The sequence below is a fragment of the Zingiber officinale genome, chromosome 10B, assembly GCF_018446385.1.
Source record: "Zingiber officinale cultivar Zhangliang chromosome 10B, Zo_v1.1, whole genome shotgun sequence".
Lineage (NCBI taxonomy): Eukaryota > Viridiplantae > Streptophyta > Magnoliopsida > Zingiberales > Zingiberaceae > Zingiber > Zingiber officinale.
Genome location: NC_056005.1, coordinates 32,735,821 through 32,761,063, shown reverse-complemented (window position 1 = coordinate 32,761,063; position 25,243 = coordinate 32,735,821). Strand labels below are relative to the sequence as shown.

The window sequence follows — 25,243 nt, the reverse complement described above, 5'->3', positions numbered from 1 at the left end:
ATCTCCATTGGTACATGGGAGGGCCTTGTTCCATTCTTCTCCATTTGTATAACAAGTCCTTGTATAATTTGCCACAATAAATATTTTAAGTTTTTTAAAAATGTGTCTCTTGTTTTGACTCTCAAATATAATATTTCTGCAACAATATCAATATTCAAATTACTTATAAAAAATTCTCTATAATAAAAGTCTTTAGTAGTTTGATCCACATGCCTCCATGTAGTACTAGAAATGCATTGACGATCTCTAAATTTCTTGCTGATATAAATAGTTACACTATGATCGTCAGAGGTAAAACTGTATGTAAAAGAATTCCATTATTCAAAATAATCATCATGTGAATTTGAATTACTAATAACATCAATACTTATCAATCCCTGACAAACCTCAAAACAGTCTTGCCATGAGCTACTACTATAGTATCTGACATGACTGTATTTGTAAAATAACTAATAACACAACAATTATTTCTAGAGTTTCATGCCCGCCTTACAAATACCAATTAGCTCTAGGTTAGCTAAGCTTGTGGACACCTAAGCTCACGGTCGTCCAAGCTCATGGTTGGCCAAGCTCATGAGTAGGGATACCTAATTAAGGCAAGGACCAAGCTTGCGACTAGTCAAGCAAGGTTGGCCAAGTTGAGGTAGGCCAAGCTGAGGCCGGCCAAGCTAAGGTTAGCCAAGTAGACGTCGGCCAAGCTGAGGCCAACCAAGTAGAGGTCGGCCAAGCTCACGGCTAGTGCTGAGGTCGTGAGCTTGGTTGTGGCTAGGGTCAAAGTCATGCACCTTGCCGCACCCAGATCGGGTCGGAGAGGGGAGAGGAGATGAACTTACCGTCACACACTAGTGAGAAGATCGGAGATCAACCACAAGGCGTCGCTGGCGCACAGGAATCAGGTGGCTTAATTTGATCGGGATCACATGAGAAGGGCAAAGGTGGAGTGCAGTATTAGGGTTTTGAGTGACCAAAATAAAATATCGATCATTATTTAGCGACGAACCTTAATTTTATCACTAATTAACGACCGAAATAATATGTCTGTTTCAATCGCTAATTAGCAATGGAAATATATATCGGTCATTAATTAGCGATGAAATTATGTTTCGTAGTTAAGTAATGATCAAAATAATATTCATTCATTAAAATAATGATGAAATTAATTTTCGTCATTAATTCTATCTCTAATTAATGAAATTCTTATAGTGAATTGATTTAGTCTTTATTGATCAATTTGATCCTTCTGTTAAATAATAAATTAAATTTAAAACATTTTTTTTTAGAATCATACGATTATATGATCTGATTCCAATCGATCCAATTCTGATAATAAATCGATCCGAGGAAGATGCAGAGGAGGCATTAGAAGTGCAATCAATTGTAACAAAAGGTGAAATTCATCACCCAGCAACCCGCACGACTAACCCCATGACCCTTTGTGAGATGCTAAATCAAGAAATTATATTTGACTACTACGGAGGAGGGTTGTTAGTTCAGTTTTACCGATAATCGACTGTTATCTGTTATAATAAATTTTACCCTATAATAGCCAACTCAATCCCACCTAGGGAGCCATTGGAAGGGCAATCAAGTTTGAAGGTAGTTTGGAAATGAAACTGATGTAATCGTTTGAGATTTTTCAGAAAAACAAATTTAAGAGTGATATGATTTTGTGAGATTTTTAAAATTATTTTTTAAGATGTAAAAGAGGTAATATAAAGTTAATTGGCACGTTTATTTAATTAGGCTTTGTCGGCTTTTAAAATTTCCAATCATTCGAATTGATAGCAAAATTTCATGGTCCGGTTCACTCTGCGGTTAACCTATCCGCCAGTTAGCGATCCCGTCGATCGCAATTCACCAGAATGGCATCCGCTGGGATACCTTCGACCTTCTCCGTTCGTGACTCAATCGCGAGCCTTCCATCGCTTCTCCCTGCAACCCCCTCGGTTTCCCTCCGGCCTCAGCTCAACGTTCGCGCTCTGCTGAAGCGGAACCCCAAGCGCTTGAAGTACTCTACTCCTCGCCTTTTCAAGGTCTGCTATCCCGCGTCGGATCACAAATTGATGTTGATAATTTCATGAAACGTTTTTGCAAAAATGATGTTTGTGGTTCTCCGTGGACAAATTCGAAAGAAGCGGGAATCGATGGTGTACGTGGAAATGGACCCTTTGGGGACCGAAACTTGGAGGCTGGATCCCGTCGTCGAGCTTATCAAGGAAGGAGCTGTTGGTGTAATTCCCACGGATACTGTGTATGCTGCCGTTCCTCATCCCTTCTTTTTGTTTTGCTTTCTACTTCTACCAGTTCTAAAGCCGATTGCTTGTTTCGTGTTGTTTCAAACTTGTGTGATCAATATTGGTGCCTACAATTAGTTTTTTTTTTTTTTTGAAAAAAAAAAAATCATGTTAGAATATCAATCATTTTTTGATAAAAAAAAGGAATACAATCTAGCAAACATTTTTTTTTTTTTTGAGTTTCCTGATGTTTTCGTTTATCAAGCAACACATATAGGGGAAATGCAACTAGAAGAGAATTAAGCCTTTCCAAAGTTACATTTGAAATTAGTTAGCAGCAAATTCACTCTATACTTTCGATTGATTGCAGCCCCTCCTAGAGTTGGGGCATGTACAGTTTAATTTAATGATAATGTTTTGTCCTAGTCATCTTGAAATGATTGGAATTGACTAACATTAGTGAGCCAAGTTATCTTAACTGGCTATATAATTAGGTCATAAAAAAAGTTAAACACAATAGTTACTAGGCTGGAATCCATGTTAGTCTAATATGATAAGACTAAATGTAAATTACTAAATTACGTATCTAATTTCATAGGATCATTCCGCTATACCAGGTTGGTGAAGTTGTTCAAATGACTAGTTTACCATTAAATGTAAATTACTAAATTACATATCTAATTTCATAGGATCATTCCGCTATACCAGGTTGGTGAAGTTGTTCAAATGACTAGTTTACCATTCATTGAATATTTGCCTGAATTCAACACTGGCTAACGCAACCCTCACCCTTTTCCATCTAGGCTTGGGACCAGCAACGGCGGGTTTAAATGACTAGTTTACCAGTGCATGCAAAATTTTAAAAATTGAGAATTGACATTTAACCATAATAGAGGTTGACTACATTTTTTATTTTTATTTTTTGAAAAATGGAACAATTGAAGTATACCAACCATGCTTTGTGAAGATATGTATGACAATGAGCAATGCTATAACCAATGGAATTCACATTCTTTGAAAACTAAAATTGTGCATTAGCTCTTCTCTTTGCCTCTGTATTACTTCTGCTCACATTTTCTACTGGAATTATTTTAGTCAAAAGAAAAACATTGTGATTCTCTGTACCTTCACAGGCATGATTTTTTGTACTCATTCTAGAGTTAGTAAAACACCGTTGTTGAACTTGAATTTTTCATCTATAGTAATCAGTGAGAATTTATTTGTGTTTTCCATCTTGATTGGATATTGTTCAACCATTGCTTCACATGAGGAGTGTGATGGTAAATTAGTTGGGGGCAATCTATTACTATCCTTTATTGAGATTATGTGCAAATAAAAGGATTTCCATTATTTATACATATCTCCAGGCTCAATTGATATGTGTATTTTGGTTCCTCAGTCCATATCCAATCAAACATGGTTAGTAGAATTTAATTTATGAGAAATACTTTTATCCTGTGCTAGTATTCTTAATTTTAGCATTGGTATTCTTCTTGTGCAAAATTTCAATCTATCCTTTTCAAATTATGGAAAAAGATGACACACACTTTTTAGATCTACCATGTTGGAGCATCCTCAATTTTAGTCGGTCCAAAAGTTTTAGCAGTTTGTCCATATAATACTCATATATTTGCATTTCCGTCATCAGTAAGAGAATAGTAGTAAAAATAAGTTAGCTGCCTTTTAGTAAACATTACCCTGATAATTATTTTTTTATTTTCTTCTAAAAAGCTACATATACTATGAGTTCTAGCGTAATCATGGGCATCTTCTCAATGCCAGAGGAAACACTTGATGCTTATTTTGAGCAAACTAAAGAGTTAATCTTTTCAGGTATGCCATTGTTTGTGATTTGAAGAGTTATTCATCGATAGAACGGCTACGGAGGTGACTACTATCCTTCTCTGTTTCTTTTGTTTTATCTTTTGCGGTGGCTGTTAATGTTAGGCTCTCCCATGTAAATTGTGGTGACAGAATTGTTTACTTTACACATGCAGAATCAAAGACATAGAAAACAAGAAGGCGAGATTTACCATGTGGCATATTGGATTCTTTTTTTTTTTCTACATGGAGCCTTTTACAGGATTCTGAGCGATTCAACAATATTTTGCTTTGGTCTCCATATATTGCATTATCCATTTATTTAAAGCTTCATGCTGCCTTTTCCATGATATTGAATTGAGAATAATAGTTGCCAGCTTTTTTCTGTATGAATCTGATTCATTTATTCTACTTATACAGCCTCTCAGTATCTTGTGCCATTGTTTTCAAGATATAGATAAGTACACAGTGGGTTTTCCTCGTGGTGATGGGCATGGGCAAACAAATATCTTTCGTGCTATTAAACACTGTTTACCTGGGCCTGTAAGGATGATAATCTCATTGAGTTATTTGAATTGAAGCCTTATCATATCCATTTGGCTCAAATATTGAGTTGCAGTTCTTGTCTGACAGTATACTTTTATTCTTCCTGCAACCAAAGAATTACCAAAACAATGCATAAGGTCTGGAAGGGCAGCTAAATATGAGTCAAGGAAGCATGTAGGTATCCGCATGCCAGATGATCCTATTTGTCAAGCTATATTACGAAGTCTGGATGAACCTGTCATTTCCACAAGGTTTGTTGGGATAAAAAAGCTGGAAGGCAGTTTCTCTCTATATATCTTTTGTAATCAAATAAATATTTTCATGCTCAACATAGTGTAAAGTGGCCTTCAGAAGATCAGTGGATGCTAGATCCTGTCCTAATCGCAGATACTTATGAGCCAGAGGTACGAATCACTAATTGATTGTTTGCTGAATTGGTACATCTATATGTGTTTATCTATCCATCTATCTCTTGATGGATCATCTTAATCAGGATACTGAGAAAGAACATGTGCACACATTTTCAAAATTCAATATTTTGGCTTTCATATGATTGTTGCACTGCATGCTATGGACCAGACGACCATGTACCTGTACTGGTTGCAGGAATACAGTCAAAACCAACTCCTAACTGCAGTGCTCTTACCATGTTATAACCATATGCTGTGGCAATCTTAAGGCTAAAATATGCTTGTAATTGGTGTATTGATGTTCATAAATAGATAGGAAATGTCATGCCAAGAATGCTGGTAGCTTTAGAAAAATCTCCATGTTACACGTGATCATTGACTTTGTTTGATACTGTGGCCAATAGATATCTATTCTGGATAAATGGTGTAGCAATTTGGAATAGGCAAATGAGATTCTATTGAGCATAAATGGATCTTAGAGAAAAAAATGTTTCATTTTCTTTGTAGAAATGTCAGACGTGGGAGTTCATATAGGCCTTAACCTTCTGTTTCTGAATTCTGTAAAAAAGACACCTGGAGTTTGCAAAATTTTCCATGTGTTTTAGAATGTAGATTAGTAACTTCATCTACCCTTCAATGCTTGGAAGAGGCTTAAAATCAGTGATGGTCTCAGTACAAGATTTGTTTTGGTTTAGGGGCATAGAAATTTAGTGTATCTAATAATTTCGGGGAGGGAAACATTGTTTAATGTTGCCATAGTTGTAAAGATTCTCTACTCGAGTTCATAATTTGGTAGGACGTTGCATTTAAGTAGGAAAATATTTTGTTAGAAGACTTGTGTGTTCCTATTTTCCTTGAGAATCCTTTTTTTCTTGTGCTGCATTTGAGTGCTTCAAACTGATGCATTTCCCATTTTACATTTGTTGTGGAAGCTGATCTGTGATTCCTTTTCATTTTCTAGGGCCTTGATTTTGTTGTCGACGGTGGTGTCCGAGTGGCTGATCCATCTACTGTGGTTGATATGACAGGAAAGCTTCCAACAATTATTCGCCAGGGAAAGGTAATCTGGACAAATAAATTGGCAAACCATTTTCCATCTTGCTTGCTTTCTTAGCTTTGTCACTCTGTCATCGATCATCAGGGCCGGCCCTGACTTTTAGGGCTGTTGGGCGAAAAAAGAAAAGTGACCTTTATAAGAAAAAAATTTACTAACGTACAATTTAAATATAGTTTAATAGAAAAACATAAAAATCAATATATTTCATTTAAAATATAGTAAACTCCATACAAAATTTATTTCTCAAGATTTTTCAAAAAGTGCAACACCATACAAAATATGTTTCCTAAGTTTCTCCAAAAAATGTAATATCTACAAATAAAAAAAAAATAAGTATGAAATAATCATTGAAAAAATCTATATCTTCTAGCATTTTGAGAAGTAAAATCATCAATAAGATCTTCAAAATCAAGTTTTTCTAACACCTCATTTTCGATACATTAAATTGTCAAATCATTTATATTCAAATCATTATCATTATTTTCTCTCAATTCTTCGTACTCATTTGTTGCATGATTATGATCATCATTTTCTCTCAATTCTTCCTATTCATTGATTGCATAATTATTTAATTCTTGTTGATTACCCGATTGCTGCTCATTTGTTACATGATCATTTAGTTCTTCTTGACTTTCTTCTTATAATTCATCAACTGAATTTTTAATTGAAGAGCTAGTTTTAAAAAACGAACATCTTTGTGAGTTTTAATAATCTGTTTCACTCTTTTTTCTTTTGTTTTTTTTTTAACTCCAAAATTGATATTTTTTTAGAAATATGTTTGAATTACAAATTTCAAATGTAAAAATAAAACACACAAAACTAACAACAAAGCTAACAGAAACAAGCACAAGCAGTGGAAATAATAGTCAAAGAATAATACAGCCTGATTTATGCTTGAAGCAATCGATATAACTTATTCTATGATGATTAAAATTGGGATGATTTATTTAAACTCTTTCAAATCTATAAGAAAAATCATAAAATATTGACTCCAATACAATATTAGAAATCAATATTGAATATTGATAATAAGAATAGATAAGTATGTAACTTAGTTTATATATTGATGAATGATGATGTTGATTAAATTAAAATTAATAAATTTTTCTAATATAATTAGAAGAGATTCAAAGGAGAAGAAAGGAGTAAATTAGCTTTCAAGATTCATACTTTACTTTTTAGAGTCTTATTACTTTTGTAAATAAATTAATGAAGAAATAATTGTACCAGAAATAAAATTTTGGAAAGAGAAAAAAAGGATAGTTTATCTTCCTTCTTTTTTTTTCTTTTCTTTTTTAATTTTTTCTTAAATTTTAATAGATTTTTTTTTTACTTTTATTAAAAAAAATTAACAATATATATATTTTTGGACCTTTAATAAAATGATCCAATCAAATATATTTTTTAGATTTTTATTAAAACAATCTAAATATATATAATATATATTATATATGCATGTCAAATTTACGAGTCCTTAAAAATCAGGAGTTCTTGATCATCATCCCGGGTGACTTGTCTCAGAGCCTGCCCTGTCAATCATACTATTTGGACTTCCTTTGCTTGATTATTGGATTCTCTGTCAATATTATAATATCTCCTTTATAAAAAATACGTGGAATCCTTGGTTTGCTATGCTAGCCAGATGCTTCCATCTTCTAACGTGAAGTTGTCTCATAAAAATATATGTAGCAAATCGCTTTTTTGTTGACTTTATTTGGCTTTTATTTCGGAAGGAAAAAATGTCTCTCATTTCAGGGCCCTCGGCTGGACTGGATGGTGGTGGAGGGTGAAGATGTTGTGCTGTAAGCTATTAGCCTAGCAACAAGGTATCATCCTCATCTTCCTAATCTCATGAATGCTTGAAGTTGATTTTGATCATCACTCGAAAGATTCATCTTGTAAATTGCCTAACAAAGAAAATGTCAGTTTGTACATGCCTGATGTCTTGTCATGAGCCATCCTGTGTTTTGGCGTGCCAATGTCCATAGTACGCATAGCGTAATTCTTGAATGGAGCACATCCGTCATCTATCTTACAAAATTTTGAATGTTTCTAATTGAAAAAATAATAATAACTTGAAATAATCTAGATCAGTTTCAAGTCAGGTAGATTGGATGGGAGACGTGGTTTTCTTGGTTTTTTTAAAAAAAATGACATTCGACAAATTCTTAAAATATTTAAATCACGGATTATATTTTTAAAATTATCAAATCAAGTACTCACTTTTAAATCTTATCCTTTTCTCAAATCAATTTGATTATAAAAAAAAATAGTTGACTGATAGTTAAATTAATTTGTGTGTTTGAAAAAAAAAAATCATCAGCTGGTTTTGTTCGAAATTGGTTGAAATCAGAAGAACTCATAGGATGTGATTTTACTTCATTTCGAGTTCTTTAGTTTCATCAATTAATTTTGATCGAATGAGTCTATATTAATTTTATTTATGTTCATTCGGTTATAATTTAAAAAAAAATCATCACTCTTAATATATTTTGTGAAATTGATATTTGATAGTATTTTTATAATAAGGAAAAAACGAACATGTAGAAATTGGTTTCATATCGTTTCAAAATCTTTAGGTTCATCAATTAATTTCTATCAAAACTGTTTGATGGATTTAAAAACTTTAGAATGATATGAAATTAATTTTTATATGTTTATCTAGTTTTCCTGATTATTAAAATATTATCAAATGTTAATTTAACTCAATATATTCAGAGTGATTTTTTGAACATGAATATGTCCGAATAATTAATTTATATTTAAAAATTTATTACTCTCAATATATTCGGTCAAATTGATATTGATAGTATTTTTACAATCAGGAGAATTAGATGAATATATAGAAAATGTTTTCGTATCATTCCGAGATCTCTAGGTTTATTAGTCGATTTTGGTTGAAATCGATTAATGAATTTTTCAAATAGAATGAAATCAATTTAAAAAAAAAATTAGTTGATTGATTTTTTTTCAATCGAATTGATTATGGGATAAAATAGGGAGTGAATATGTAATTTGATAATTTTAAAATTATGACACGTGATTTAAATATTTTAAAAATATATCTACTGATGAAATATTGAAAAATGATTATTATGTTGTAAATTTATTTCAAATTTGAGTGCGTTTTGTACTTGTTGTTATTGGACTTGCTATTGTTTCGTCCATTCATCGAAACAGAAAATCAATGTATATCAACCAATCGAATTTGTTGAATAATTAATTAAAATTATCATGATTATATACTAAAATATAAATAAAATTAAATAAAATAAAAAATATAAGATTAATATATATATATATATATATATATATGAGTTTTGATACTGTGCGCGACCGCACAGTGCGTGACTGTGCGCGACGCGCATAGTATCAGCGCTTTTTTTGTTTTTTTTTTAATTTTTTTTTTGTTTTTTGAATTTTAAAAATTCAACATTTCCTTATTTAAAATTTAATATAGATATATCCCTTAAACACATTACAATACTCAATAAATATTTAAATTAATTTTATTTTATTTTTTATTTTTAAACTAAATACTATAACCTAATTAGAAGGTCTAAACCCTATAGGTAAAATCTAAAAAAAAAAACTTTAACATTATACCCAAAGCCTGAATCATATAAATAAAACTGTAAAGAAAATTTTTAATCATTTTTTAATTTAAAACAAAAAAAAAATAAAAAAAAACAAAAAAAGCGCTGATACTGTGCGCGACGCGCACAGTCGCACACTGTGCGCGTCGCGCACAGTATCAAGTCTATATATATATATATAAAGTGTATGGGATATGCTACTTTTTATTCCGTAGGATCCGGTGTTCTTTTCATCAAGTATTATTGAATTAAAATTATGTGCTATTAAAATTATATATTATTCATAACGTGTTATTAAATTATATTAAATTATAGTTCAGGTGTATTGTAAATTATTCTAAATTATATTATATGGTAGATGTTATTAAATTGAATTTTAGGTATAATTAAATTATAGTTTATATCTATCGACTTATAAGAAAATGATAATAATTCAAAAATCGATGCATAAATTAGTTTTAGAATTCTTGCCAAACAAAAGAAGCACCCCTCTTGTAAGAAATGATCATTTTATGGAAATATCTGTTGGTTCGACTGATTTGCCGGGCCAGCGGACATTGGCCATGGCTGAACCCTATGGAGGCTAAGAATTCTATTTATAGTGAATTTTGGCATATTTAAAATAGGAAAGATGGCAAGTCTTACTTTGAATTTTCCATGATAGCTTAGCGCTTAGAGGACGTCTTTAGATTTGTTTCCCTTTGAGTCGGAGTTCCTAGCGGTGAAATTTGCTACTTATGGGACAGTTAAAATATTTTCGGAGGTGATTAATCTGATTAATCCACTCTTGTGATCTTTGTCAGACCGTCCAATGTTAAATCGGTACTTTATTTGTGATGGTAAATTAGTGAGTTTTTGTTTTTTCACTCATGAATACTTACTTCGGTCCATGGTCCGACTACCTGTGAATTTTTTTTATTAAATTCCAGTATCAAATATGCCCCAACAGAAACGGAAGGAGATCGAACCGTAATATTCCAAGAATCCCCATTACGCTCTAACGAATGCACACCATCCCAGCGGGGGCCTCTCCAACCTATCTTATTATTACGAGGAGATGGGCTCAATGGCCACCTAATGGACTTATTAATTAAAGCGCAAGAACAATTCCTGAGACGTCCACTACCCTTCAACTTCTGAATATATATTTTTTAAATAAAAACTCACTGCTCGGAGAGAGTTCTAAGGCTTTCTAAGTACACCAAACTAATCCCAAACAAAGATAGAGAGAGGACCACAGGGATTTAGCACAAATCTACCTGATCATTAGTGATCAGGTACTAATTAATACGCCATTAGTTTAATAAAAGCCATAATTGCTATGGGCATTATGCTATACTCGTAAGTGTAGTGGAATACATTTGTGTAATTGAAGAGGATGTTGGACCACAAAATTAATTTGGCGGTTGAAAACACTTAATTTACTGTCTTTTTAGTTCTTTTATTAAATGCATTTCAGATGCGGCTGATGCACAGAGTGGTCCAGTGCCTTCAGTCTGGTTTGCCAAAATCAATCATTTAGTCGATGTATTTTATGTTTTTTTCCCCCTCTTATAAAAAAAGGAAGTTAGATTTTGCATATTGATCATGCTAAAAAAAATATTGAATAATATATTATTATTTTTAAAGATAAAGCGTGTCACAAAACTCAACCTCCTTGTCATTCTCCTCATGGTTTTTGTACTTTTTGTTGCTCGCCAATCGCCATGGAAAAGAGATTCACAGAGCGACGAGTCCTCCTCCTCCGTCCTCCTCCCTCCTGTTCCTTGTCAATTTTTTAATCCCACGTATACAATGACCCACAGTAAACCCTAAAGTCCACAACAAAACGTCCTCATATGGCATCGACCCAAGTGTTCGCTTCCTTCCTTCCTTCCTCTGCCGCGCCTCAGCTGCTCTCCTCCATTCCAACCCAACCCAACACCCTCCCCCACTCCCATTTAATGCTTCCCAACAGTGGCTGGCTACCTTCATTGTTACCCTCCCCCTGCCAATAATTGCCCCTCGAGCCTGTGCTTGTCGCCAATCTTCCAGTGGGAAGGTTTTGGCTAATGTGAGCAGGGTCGGTGGAGAGGTTTGCTTGCTACAGCCTGCCATCTTTTTGGTTGGTCTCGCCTTTGCTTTAATCCTTTTTCTTTTTTTGTTTTTCCTTCCCGTTTTTTTTTGCCCCGAATCTCCGTGCCACTTCACTAGTGGTTTGGGGCGATTCATAATCCCTTTTTGGTTGAGAGAGGGGATCCAAATTCCAAAATCCCTCCTTTTGCTGTTTTAGAGTTGGCTTGCTGTTGACATGTACTGTTCTTGAATGTCTGCGTCAACTTCTTGATCTACTTGTGTTGTAAGATAAGACCTTTTGTGAAGATTAGGCTTCTTGGTTTTGGTGGAAGGGAGCATTTTTTTTCTTTATTTTTTCTAGTTGATCCTTGGCTGTTTTGTTGGTTGACACGCTGCAGTTTGTATGTGTTCTTCGCTCCTCTTCTTTCTTGGGTTGGTCGTGCTAGGATCTGTGGAGGCAAAGGTTTAGTGCTTTCTTATATTGATTTGTGAGAGGAGGAACAAGATTTGACACATTTAGGCAGAGCAAGAGTGTGGTTGGGCGCAAAGAGAGAGTGACAAGAGAGAGGAGGAAAAGGAGTCGTCCTTGACGTAGCTTGTAAAGCTCTTTGGAGGGGTTGCTTTCATGGATTGGGATCTGAAGATGCTTCCATGGGATTTCCCCGAACTGGGCCGTGGATTTGATGCCAACCTTGGCTCCGTCCTGGATGGATCAGGTGTTGCTGGCTTTGCTAAGCGATTGCCAATGAGTGGTACGGAGTGTTCTGTTGATCTCAAACTTGGGGGATTGGGTGACTCTGGGTCATCATACGACTGGAAAGAAAAACCAAAGATATCCATGGTGACAACGACAACAGCATCTTCCTCATCTGGTCCATTAAAGAGGCAGCGAGCCCCAAGTAATATAAACCAGAATGCTTCGTGCATGGTTGATGGGTGCAAAACTGATCTCAGTAAATGCAGGGAGTACCATCGGCGCCACAAGGTCTGTGAGGTTCATTCCAAGACTCCTGTGGTTACAGTCGGAGGACAGGAACAAAGATTCTGCCAACAATGCAGCAGGTAAAAGAACACAGGATAGTTTTGATCAAGTGTATGTGTATCATATTGTTTGCTTTGTTTCCTATGGAAGCTTTGTTTGTCATTTTAAGTGTCTTGTTTTGTAAAAATAGAAATTTGAAAATAGTAAACAGTGGAATATTTAAGGTAGTACCCAATTAAGGCCTTTTTATGTGAGAAAAAGAAAAAGAAAAAACTTGAAGGCTGACACTGATGTTAAAGGAGGAGGAGACTTGTTTTTTTTTTTTTTAATTGAAGTATGGTGTCAAAATTTCATACAGGTTAGTTGGCATGTCTTAATCTGCAATCATCTTTTTGGTACAATTCTTGTCAACAATTATGAAGATCAACCACCTTGTTGCTTTAGAACTCAATGGAGGATTAAGACCTTGCAATGCCCTTCCTCAGTTTATGGCAGTTAAATCATTTTGATGATATGGTTGTGTTTTGTTCTTGTAACTAATGAATTGGTCATGGTTTGGTGGAAATCCATAAACAGGCTTTGCACTTTATTAAGTAGATTACATTCTACTCCCTTCAACCTACAAATTTGTCTAGGAAAACTTCGTGATGGGCCGATCTGTAGTAATCAGGCTGCCTTTAAGCTCATCTTTTAGCACTTCTTAACTTTTCTTCCTAGTGTCACCTTGACTGTCCTTCGCTCTGATTTGTACCCATATCATGAATAGTAGACCTTGTCAATTCAAATGATCAGCTCTTTGTAAGTTTTGGATTATGGCATAATTTATACAATGACAGTGATCTATTATTGCTGATGTTTGCCTTGCTTTAATGATGATTATACATGACCATATTAGTAAAAACTTCGAGTGTTGAATTCAGATTTGATCCATTACACGTATTAACATTCTTTTTATCACCGAATAATATAAACTGATTATTTTTTATCCAATGTTTTTCAATGGTCTTGTGTGTTTTTGTGTTCCTTCTCTGTGAAGAATATTCAATTACCTTTTCCTGAATAAATTGTTGTTGCAGATTCCATTTGCTTGTAGAATTTGATGAGGTAAAGCGAAGCTGTCGCAAACGTCTTGATGGACACAATAGACGTCGAAGGAAACCCCAGCCAAATTCGATAAATTCAGGTAGCTTTCATAAACCTTCATTTTTCTTCTTTTTTTCCCCAAAATGAAAAATCTTTACTATTTTAACCAATGTTGCTCACCAATAAATTGTACAGACTTGCGTTTTCTTCCTCCACCAGCTAGAAATATGACAGATTTATATTCTAATTCCCGTTCATCTATTCAGACAAATGCTTCCTTTGCCTGTCATGTTCATCCACCATTCCACAAGTAGTACGAAGAATCCATTTTTCATTTTCGTAACTATTTTTGAATTGTTAGTACTGGTAGATTTTTCTCAAGAATCTGAATTATTACTGATCATACCTATTTCAAACTAGAAGTAATGGCGTTTGTGTAGTTGTTACTCTCATTGCAGACAAGTCTGAGTACAGTTAGTAGGTATGCAGGTTCAATAATGTTTGATGAATTTTAATGTGAAAATAAATCCACATTCTACTTGCCAACATACCCAACTTTAAGCCTCCAACTTTCTTCTCAAAAGTTGGTAAAAAGTTGCAATTGCAATTCTCTTTAGTCGTCAAGGAGTTATGTTGCTGATGCTAGCCCTTTTGCATCGACAGGAACAAGGTTCTCAGCATATTCTCAGGTCTTTCCAACTTCCACAGTGGAGCCAAACTGGGTTGGCATCGACAATACACGATATACACATCAGACAATACCGAATCTCTTCGATGGAAACCTCTCTTTTTCAAGCTCTTCTCACATCTATGGCAAGGAAAGAAAGCAGTTCCCTTTCTTGCAAGAGAGCGAAACCAACCTCGGCCACATTACCACAACAGGATCTTTAGGAGGCCAGACACATCTTTTGGGAAGCACTCCATCTGTTGTCAGCGGTAGCAGCAACAAGTTGTTTGCCAATGGTCTAACCCAAATCTTCCATTCTGATTGTGCTCTCTCTCTTCTGTCATCTCCAAATCAGACATCAGGTATCAACTCAAGCCCCTCCACGGTGCAATCGGCCAATCAGATTTTCACAGTCCAGCCTCTTGTTGCGAGTTTGCAGTATGGTGATCTCTTGCAGTATGCTCATTCTACTTGCGATCCAGTCAGATACTCACGTTCAAGCATCGAGAATCCGAGGACTGTCTTGGTTTCAGATGCCGGTACTCGTTGCCAGAGTATTTTCCAGATTGGGGATGAAGGGTCCTCAAATGCTACATCTCAAACTCTTCCTTTCTCATGGCAGTAAGCTAGCCTTGCCCTGAAGAAACACCCCAACGCCACTGAGGAAATCTTAATCCTTTCATCCTCATATTGTCGACATTCTTAGATTTCTCAATGATCAAATTATGTTCGATTCATATCATCAAGACTGTTAGCCCATCATTTCTTAAATCAAGGCTGTACTGATTTTGCTATCTCTCAGTAATGTATCTGATTGTATCCAAGCATGAGTCTGCTTTTGGACTCTGAAATAGTGAGATATCTCCTTTTCATGTTCCATGTCTAAGAAGACCATCTGATTAAGATTGAATAAATCTCTATAATTTATCCTTTTCAAAGTGTAGAGTGTGCGGGTTCTTGTGATTTATTCTCTTTCAGAGTGTGCAGGGTCATTCTAAAGGAGTCATTAAAGTGACAACTTCACCTTTGCCACTGGAGTGGAGGGTGTCATTTTTATTGGTTTTTTTTTCATTTAATTTAATTTTTGTTTCTTTTTTTGTTGTTGCACTAATGTATAATTATATCTTTGGTTTGGAGCTCCGCTAATTGAGAATATTTTCAAAATATATATATATATATATAATTTTAGTAAATTGTTTTAGTTGAGTTCAGGCTTAAAAGATTGCCAACTATGTTTCATTATGAGTTAACACAAGTCTAAATTCTATTTCCATTTCATTATGAGAGAGGGGATCCAACTATGTTTCTCTAATTAGTAAATTGTTGTACTATCGATGCTGAGCAAACATTTTCCCGGTTGACCGTGGCCTCACCCACCTGGTCGCTGGCATGGCCGGCTTAATTTTTGTAAAGAATTAAATAAAATTTTAAAATGTTTAGAAAACAAAAGGTAAGAAATAAAGAAAATTAGAGAAATAAAAAATGGAAATTTCCAAACGGACGCACATGACATTTCGGAATTATGGGCACTTTGGGTTTTATTCTCTCCAAGAGAGGCGCCTCATGTCCATTTTATCTGTTAACGGTTGATTTTTTTTAATTCCTCGCTTCACTTCTTTTCTTCTCACTCTGACTACCTTTAGTTAGGTGTAATATAATTGAATTTATAATATAATCAAATTTTTAATATAATGTAATATAATTTTGATTACATTACTACGTTTGGTAATATAATATATGTAATTTTTGATTACAATGATGATTACATTGTTTAGTTAGATGTAATGTAATTGAATTTGTAATATAATTAAATTTGTAATGTAATGTAATGTAATCCTGATTACATTACTACGTTTGGTAATATAATATATGTAATCTTTGATTACAAGGATAATTACATTCTTTTGTTTGGTGTCCATTATTTTTTATAAGGAATGTAATTCGTATTATTATAAAATGACAAAAATATTCTACGACCTCTACCGGTGGGCGCTACATCTCTGTCGGAGTTTGCGGTCGCCGCCGATCGTCGACCGTCGTTGCAGGTCGCGCGGCCGCCGCCGGCCGGTTTCGCGGCGGTGGTGGGCGGCGATGAGCGACGATGGGCGGCGACAGATTAAGGGTATATTTAACATTTAAATTTTTGTTAAACGATGACCTTTTAATGTAATCGGATTACAATGTATTTGTTTTGTAATCCAGATGTAAAATACCGGAAAAATGACAATTATTAATAAGGGAATTTTCCGGAATTTTTAGAAATTTTTCGGGAATTTTTCGGAGCTCGTATGGACGAGTTCACAGGGATAAAAAAAAACGGGGTCCGGAATTTTTCTGGAGATTTATCGGATACCTGTTGTTGGTATTCTGGATATTTGGGTTAGCCAGGTTTGCGAGTCAAACTGGGCATTATCGGATGTTCGATATGGTTATGTTTCGGATTTCCGTTTCAGATTTATTTGGATTTCCGGCGATGTGTACGTTCGAAATTTTGAGGTCAAATTGGGGACTGGACAACGACGGAACATCTCCAGACGGCAAATAGGTATGTTGTTATTATATGTTTGTTATATTGGTATTGATATCTGTAATTTAATTTAACAGATATGAGACGATCTACTCGTATTGCTGCGAGACGTGGTGCTGGACGACCACGTGCGAGGACCACGGGATCTCTGGATATGCCAGAGATGCCCACTGTTAGTGAGCCTATCAGTCAGGGACAGACTCAGGAGGCAGCGGGAGCATCGGCTCTCAAATCCCGATAGCTCCTGTAGAGATACCTATTTTGGCCACACCGACGGTATCCACGCCTACCCTGTTTACAGTACCATCAGGGGTACCATTGGTGTACCCGACAGCTGCTCCAGCGACGTATTCAGTGCCACCACCACTTGGATCTACAGTGTATCCTATACCAGTGCTACAGTAGCAGCAGCTGCACCATATTCGGTACCATTACCTACCGTACCTCTAGCTGCCACCACTTTTGTTCCCCAGGTAGTACCACCGACGGCTTATGCTCCGGTATATACAACAGCATCGGGAGTTCCTCCTCCGGTTTATTCCGCGGTACCACCTGTAGTATCAGCTCCAGTGTTTCCGCCAGTTCCTGCAGCTGTCCCGACACAGCTCACTGATATTGTCGCTGCACGAGCTAGGATTCCAGCACTGGCTGAGTCGATGAAGACTCGTTTCACTCTTTTCCGCGGAGATCTCGATCCGAGTATGGCTCTGTCATGGATAGAGACTATGGAGCAGACTTTCTTCTATATGACTTGCTCCGAGTGGGAGAAAGCAGAGCTGGCTGCTTACCATTTACGGGATGAAGCTAATGCCTGGTGGGTTACTCAGCGTTCTATTATTGGTGAGCGCAACGTCACATGGACCAGGTTCAGAGAGGCTTTTGAGAGCCGTTTCTTTCCACTGTCCTATCAGATGGCTCGCCGACAGGATTTTATGAGTCTGAGGCAGAATAATCGCTCAGTGACCGAGTATAATACTGAATTCCTCCGGTTGGCTCAGTTTTGTCCAGAGTTAGTTGCGGAGGACAGAACTCGCATGATGCAGTTTATACAGGGATTGGATGGTTATCTGCATGTACAGCTTGCCGGATTAGGGATTTCATCTTACTCTGATGCATTGAATCGAGCTTTGATGATAGAGTTAGCTCGGCAGACAGCATATCCGGACAGGAAAAGAAAGCATACGGGTCAGACTTCAGGGCAGGTCCAGCAGACACAGGCGACAGGACAGCCTCAGAGTAGTCACAGACGGTCAGGTCAGGGTACTTCTGGGGCGTCTCGTAGGCCTCAGAAATCAGGGCGGTCTTCTTCAGGACGTTCCCGGTTTTCTCAGCAGAACCGGCAACCACCTTCCAGTGATACACATTGTTTCAGATGTGGATCCAGAGATCACCTCACCCCAGCTTGCTCTCTGGTTATTGCAAACTGCCGGCACCTGAGCCGAGATTGTCAGTGGCTCAGCACACGGCCTCCGGAGGGTCAGTCGAGGGACCTAGTCGCTGTATATCGAGGAGGGCGAGCCCAATCTTCACAGGAGCAGCCCTCCGCAGCAAAGATTTGGCATGCTTGGACAGAGTACTCGGTTTCAGTAGCACCCAGTTTTGCTCCGAGACCTTATTATCCGACTCAAGCGATGTCGACTCATCCCCAACCGACAAGACGCCACCATCCTCTCGGTCTTATCGCACATAGTCAGCACGCCACCGGCGATGTTACCACCTCCTCCTCCGCCAGAGCCTGGTCGTGTTCATGCGATTACCAGAGAGGATGCTCAGCGGGCCGACGGATCCGTTTTCCGTGGTACGATTTCCATTTTGCATTTCTACGATATTTTGATTGATACTGGTAGTTCGCACTCTTTTATATCCCGTACCTTTATGCGGGAGATTGGTAGATTACCTACTGTTAGGTTGCGGCGATTGACTGTCTCCCTACCGTCCGGTGATACTTTAGACGTCACCCAGGAGATCAGAGGTTGCCCGTTAGACTTTGGCAACATAATACTTACGGTAGATCTTATAGTATTGGAGATGGTCGAGTTTGATATCATTCTTGGCATGGATTGGCTGTCAGTATATCATGCTACCGTTGATTGCCAGACGAGGGTGGTCACCTTCCGGCCTCCGAACCAACCCTCGTGGAGTTTCACTGGCATCAGAGACAACGGCATCTCGATTATTTCAGCGATTCAGGCGCAGAAGCTGCTGTCTCACGGCTGTCATGGTTTTCTGTTGTCGTTGATCAGTACTGAGGACAGTAGTAGTTCGCAGCTCTCCGACGTTCCTGTTGTCCGGGAGTACCCAGATGTATTTCCAGAGGAGCTGCCAGGTTTGCCTCCCAGAAGGCCAGTGGAGTTCGCTATTGAGCTGATTCCGGGAACCGCGCCGACATCGAAAGCTCCGTATCGTATGACACCAAAAGAGTTGAACGAGCTGAAGGTTCAACTCCAAGAGCTTTTAAACAGGGGATTTATTCGCCCTAGTGTTTCACCATGGGGTTCTCCAGTTCTGTTTGTCAAGAAAAAAGATGGTACTATGAGGTTGTGTATTGACTACAGGCAGCTGAATGCAGTTACCATCAGAAATAAATATCCATTACCGCGGATCGAGGATTTGTTTGATCAGCTCAGAGGTACATCAGTGTATTCTAAGATTGATCTGCGATCCGGATATCATCAGTTGAGAGTCAGAGATTCTGATATTCAGAAGACAGCTTTCCGTACCAGATACGGTCATTATGAGTTTTTGGTAATGCCATTTGGGCTTACCAATGCTCCAACGGTGTTTATGGACTTGATGAACCGCATATTTCTGGAATATCTGGATCAGTTTATTATCGTTTTCATTGATGACATATTGGTCTACTCCCGTTCCGAGGAGGAGCATGCACAGCATCTTCGCACAGTCTTGGAGATTCTTCGACGACATCAGCTGTACGCGAAGTTCAGCAAGTGTGCATTCTTGTTATCCTCAGTCGGTTTTCTGGGACACGTGGTTTCTAGCAGAGGTATTTCAGTTGATCCTCAGAAGATCGAGGCTGTCACCGGTTGGGAACAGCCGAAGTCAGTTCAGGAGATCCGTAGTTTTCTGGGATTGGCCGGATATTACCGACGTTTTGTCGAGGGCTTCTCGCGTATTGCTATGCCACTGACACGTCTTACCCGGAAAGGCGTGAAGTTCATATGGTCCGAGGATTGCGAGACCAGCTTCCAGGAGCTGAAGCGGAGATTAGTGTCGGCTCTAGTTTTGGTTTTACCTTCTGGAGAGGATGGATTTGTACTTTACACCGATGCATCTCTTCAGGGTTTGGGCGCTGTTCTGATGCAGCACGGCAGAGTAGTCTCTTATGCTTCTCGTCAGCTGAAGGAGCATGAGAAGAACTACCCAGTTCATGACTTGGAGTTAGCTGCCATCATCTTTGCTCTGAAGCTTTGGCGTCATCATTTATACGGTATCACATTTGAGATTCTCACTGATCATAAGAGTCTCAAATACATTTTTACTCAGAAGGAGCTTAATCTCCGACAGAGGAGATGGATGGAGTTCCTGAAGGACTACGATTGTACCATTAGCTACCACCCGGGAAAAACTAATGTGGTTGCCGATGCGCTCAGCAGGAAGTCCAGAGGGACTTTAGCTTTCCACCGGATTTCGGTTACGGATTTGATTCAGAGTTTTTCTGAGTTAGACCTGGAGGAGCAGGGACCGACAGAGCAGGGTATTCTGGTTATCATGGTTGCTCAGTCGTTGATCAGGACGAGGATCCGAGAGGCACAGGCCAGTGATCAGCATTTGCAATTTATTGGCAGTCAGATAGCTTCCGGGCAGCAGACCGAGATTACAGGAGATGAGGAGGGTATTATATATTTCCGAGGCAGGTTATGCGTACCTCAGTCTCACCCGATTTTACAGGAGCTACTACAGGAGGCACACCGTTCTCGATTTGCGATCCATCCGGGCGGGACCCGTATGTATCCAGATTTGAGGCGTTCCTATTGGTGGAACGGCATGAAGAAAGACATCGCGGATTTTGTAGCTAGATGTCTTGTCTGTCAGCAGGTGAAGGCTGAACACCAGAGACCTGCAGGATTACTTCAGCGGATTCCTATTCCTGAGTGGAAGTGGGATCACATTACCATGGACTTTGTGGTAGGGTTGCCGAGGACACGACGAGGCCATGACGCGATTTGGGTAATCGTAGATCGATTAACCAAATCCGCGCACTTCTTAGCGATTCGGAGGACTGATTCCCTGGATCGATTGGCAGATCTGTATTGCCGAGAGATTATCAGACTACATGGTATTCCATTGAGTATCATTTCGGATAGAGATCCACGGTTCACGTCTCGTTTCTGGCAGAGTCTACAGCAGGCCTTGGGCACACAGCTCCGTTTCAGTACAGCTTTCCATCCACAGACAGATGGACAGTCAGAGCGGACCATTCAGACGTTAGAGGACCTGCTGAGATCATGTGTTATGGATTTCGGAGGCAGCTGGGAGGACCATCTGCCGTTGGTAGAGTTTGCCTACAACAATAGCTTTCATTCGGCTATCCAGATGGCACCGTTTGAGGCGTTGTACGGTAGACCTTGTCGGGCACCCGTCCTCTGGGATGAGGTTGGAGAGGCCCAGCTGTTGGGACCTCATAGAGTTCAGCAGGATGCAGAGTTGGTCCGTACTATCAGACGGAGGATGTCAGAGGCGCAGGACCGCCAGAAGAGTTACGCTGATCGGAGACGTAGACCACTAGAGTTCTCTGTGGGCGACCATGTATTTCTGCGAGTTTCACCCACGAAAGGGGTGAAGAGATTTGGTCTCAGAGGTAAGCTAGCTCCGCGGTACATTGGTCCTTTCGAGATCTTAGAGAGGATCGGAGCGGTAGCTTACCGATTGGCACTACCACCGTCCCTGTCAGGCGTTCATGATGTATTTCACATATCGATGCTGAGGAGATACGTACCTGATCCGACACATGTGCTGGCAGATATTCCGGTTCCAATTCAGCCAGACATTACATATGAGGAGGTTCCGGTACGGATTCTCGATCGGAAAGAGCGTTAGTTGCGGAACAAGACTATCCGACTGGTTAAAGTCGGATGGCAGCATCATTCAGACGATGAGGCTACTTGGGAGCTCGAGGATACTATCCGAGCTCGATATCCCCATCTTTTCACTTGAGGTATGTGATTTATTTACCGTTCAGCATTTATACTCTATGTCTGTTGTTAGTACTTGCTGATGGTAGATAACGAAATTTGGGGACCAAATTTTTATTAGTGGAGGAGAATGTAAAATACCGGAAAAATGACAATTATTAATAAGGGAATTTTCCGGAATTTTTAGAAATTTTTCGGGAATTTTTCGAAGCTCGTATGGACGAGTTCACGGGGATAAAAAAAAAGGGGTCCGGAAAAGCCTGTTTAGGCGACCCATTTTAACGAGGAAAAGTTTTCTTTTCCTTTATATTTTCTTTTCTTTATTTTCTTTTCTTATTTTTCTTTTCCTCCGGTTTCTCTCGACGCCGACCCGAGCTCTCTTCTTCTCTCGCGCCCGACGCCGGCCCTAACCGCCGGCCGGCGGTTCCTCCTCCCCGAGAGCACAAAACCCTCGGCCACTTCTTCTCCTTCTATTTCTTCTGCCCGAGCCTCACCCGACGCCACCACAGTGCCCGACGCCTCTGCCCTAGATCGGAGCTGAAGCCCTAGCCGCCGGCGACGCAATCGACCACTTTCTCTTCCTTTCTTCCCTCCACCCGAAGCTGTTGCCGATTATCTTCTTCTCCAAGCGCCGGCGACTCTGCCACCGCCGACCTCCCCTGTGCCCTAGCCTTTACACAGCGTCGCTGCCGATCCGACCGTCGGCTTGTAGATGCCCTAGGGTGTTGAGGATTGAGGCCACGGGATTGGAGAAGAAGGGTGAAGTTCTGTGTTCTATGGGGTTCTGGTAGCATTCAGTCAGCAGTAGAACAGCAGCTTGATCAAGGTATATTCTTTGATTTGTAATCGTCACTGCTTGATCTCTTCTTCTGATCCTAACCAGTGAGGATTTGTTGGAAGTGATCTTGGTTCTAGTGGTGTTTCGTGCTGGCAGCACTCAAACAAACATTGCCAGGGGTTTTAGATCAAGAGCAAAGGTAAGAATGTGTACTGTGAAGAAAAGAAAGAATTTGTTACTAGAATTAGTTTTAGGTTTACCTTTAAATCTATTTGTGTAGTGGAATTAAGTTTGGATTTCTAATCTAATGAGTTAATTGGGGATTAAGTTACTAACCCTAGTTAACTATTAGATTTAATTAGGTAATTGAGGTTATGTGATTAAGGTTTTTCCCTAAATTAGTTTTTTTTAGATTTTATTTAGCTATTTTTATGAATGTAGCTAAATAAAAGTATATCTATTGGTATTACAGGGCTTTGACGCGAGACGAGTATCTCGGAGTCTGATTGGACCTTTCTATTTTCGGAGGCGGGTACTTTTGACTTTTTGTCTTTGATATGCTTAGTAATGAAATTAACATATTGCATCAATTGTGTTTCTTATCTGTTTCGGTTAATCACTACCCAAATCTTGGTACGTGCTTGATTGATTGATTGTTTTGCATCTCATGTATACTTTACCTGTTTATACATGCTTATAGGGGGTAGTGATATACCATGCTTCACCATGTTCAGGACCTAGGTTTTTATACCTTCTGTGTACCTTTGATTCGATATGATTCGTTGACCTAGGGTGCACTTTTCTATATATATGGATTAGGTCAGGATGTTTATATGGTTATTGCCATGCATCATTTGCATGATTGCATGCTGTGTGATAGTCCGCTCCATTATTGTTGAGCACATCGCCAGTTACATGGATCTGCACACACCACCACCATGGGTTAGTGGTCGATTCAGGAAGTGTGTTGCCAGGACTCGTTAGGCTCCGTTGGTCCGCCCATGGGTAGTGTGACACAACGTGTTATCCGAGGAATTCCTCCCGTCACCCGGGAGTTGAGAGCATTGCGCTCCCCCATTTATGATTTGGGGTAGGAGGATAGGTGTACTCCGACAGCATCCCGTCCACTCGGTCACTCATCAGGAGTAGTGACGACAGAGTGCACGGTTGTCACAGCCCTACCCACTCGGCCTCACTATTGTGTGTGAGATGATCGACTGGCGTCAGGGGTGACCAGGACGCATCATTGGCATCATATGCATGATGCATTTATTGCTTGTGTTTGTGTTTGCTGCATTTATATGCTGCATATTATTTGGATACCTATGTTTGACATGCATACAGGATTTCCTTATCCCTCGGACTGTTTGACCTTATACTCAGGACCTGGTTAGTACAGCATTCTCCTGTTTACTTCAGATGCATTTTTATCTTTCTTATCAGGAGACTGTACGCATGATTAGTGCTAGGTGTTGTTTCTTTACTTTGCATATCAATTGTACCTGCTGAGTGTTGGACTCACCCCGCCTCCATTGTTGATATTTTCAGGTTGATGCTGTCAGGAGAGAGTTCCAGTTGCTGGTCCCTGCAGACCTCGAGGATGTGATTGGTTTTTCGTTTGGTTCCCTTTTCTGTTCTAGACTGTTTGAACTTGTTATGTTCTGAATTTATTTACTTATGGACATGGTATAGATTTTATTATATTGATGGATTTGGATTTGGTTTTTATTCTACTACATGCCTGCCTGGACGGCAGAAGAGGTGAGTTCGTCAGATTTGAGCTTTACGAGTGTAGTGGAGTAGGGTGGATTTCGAGTCAGAGTATTATTTTACTGTTTAATTATCTTAACTGCGTGGTTGTGACAGCCAGAGGCTGAATAGATTATATATAACTGCGTGGTGATGTTTTATTTTGTTATTATTCCAGCCGCTTGTGGCTGAGGTATTTGTGAGATGTAGAAAAGTTTCAGATTGTTCACCGTACAGGGGAGATACTGCCGAAATTTTCTCGGACAGGGACTCCTCTGGGGCGTGACACCAGATTACAAAACTTCATTATATTTTATAATCCAGATTACATTACATTACAAGTTAAAAATGAAACCAAACAAATTAATCAGCCTTGTAATGTAATCTGGATTACATTACAAGGCAGATTACCCCCTATGAAACGCAGTAAATTACTTTTTCCACCACAACAATCCCCTCTCTCTCCCTTTTTAAATGACCTTTTTACCCTTCTTCTTTAAAATAATAAGTTATTTTATTTTAACTCTTACCTTTTATTTTTTAAAATTTTATTTACTTTTTTCTTTAGTTTTATTTTTTTAATCA

The 25,243-nt window shown here is 38.5% G+C and overlaps 2 protein-coding genes across 2 annotated transcripts; both read left to right on the top strand.

Moving 5' to 3' along the window:
- Positions 1 to 1,786: 1,786 nt before the first annotated feature.
- LOC122029416 (uncharacterized protein YciO-like) lies at positions 1,787 to 8,002 on the top strand. Its single transcript, XM_042588389.1, has 9 exons — positions 1,787 to 2,033; positions 2,133 to 2,251; positions 4,068 to 4,121; positions 4,232 to 4,256; positions 4,476 to 4,598; positions 4,689 to 4,852; positions 4,936 to 5,005; positions 5,973 to 6,071; positions 7,824 to 8,002. The coding sequence occupies exons 1-9, from the start codon at positions 1,863 to 1,865 to the stop codon at positions 7,872 to 7,874; spliced, it is 876 nt and encodes a 291-aa protein (XP_042444323.1). The 5' UTR covers positions 1,787 to 1,862; the 3' UTR covers positions 7,875 to 8,002.
- A 3,358-nt stretch (positions 8,003 to 11,360) lies between these two features.
- LOC122029415 (squamosa promoter-binding-like protein 16) lies at positions 11,361 to 15,389 on the top strand. Its single transcript, XM_042588388.1, has 3 exons — positions 11,361 to 12,781; positions 13,778 to 13,884; positions 14,448 to 15,389. The coding sequence occupies exons 1-3, from the start codon at positions 12,345 to 12,347 to the stop codon at positions 15,074 to 15,076; spliced, it is 1,173 nt and encodes a 390-aa protein (XP_042444322.1). The 5' UTR covers positions 11,361 to 12,344; the 3' UTR covers positions 15,077 to 15,389.
- Positions 15,390 to 25,243: the final 9,854 nt, after the last annotated feature.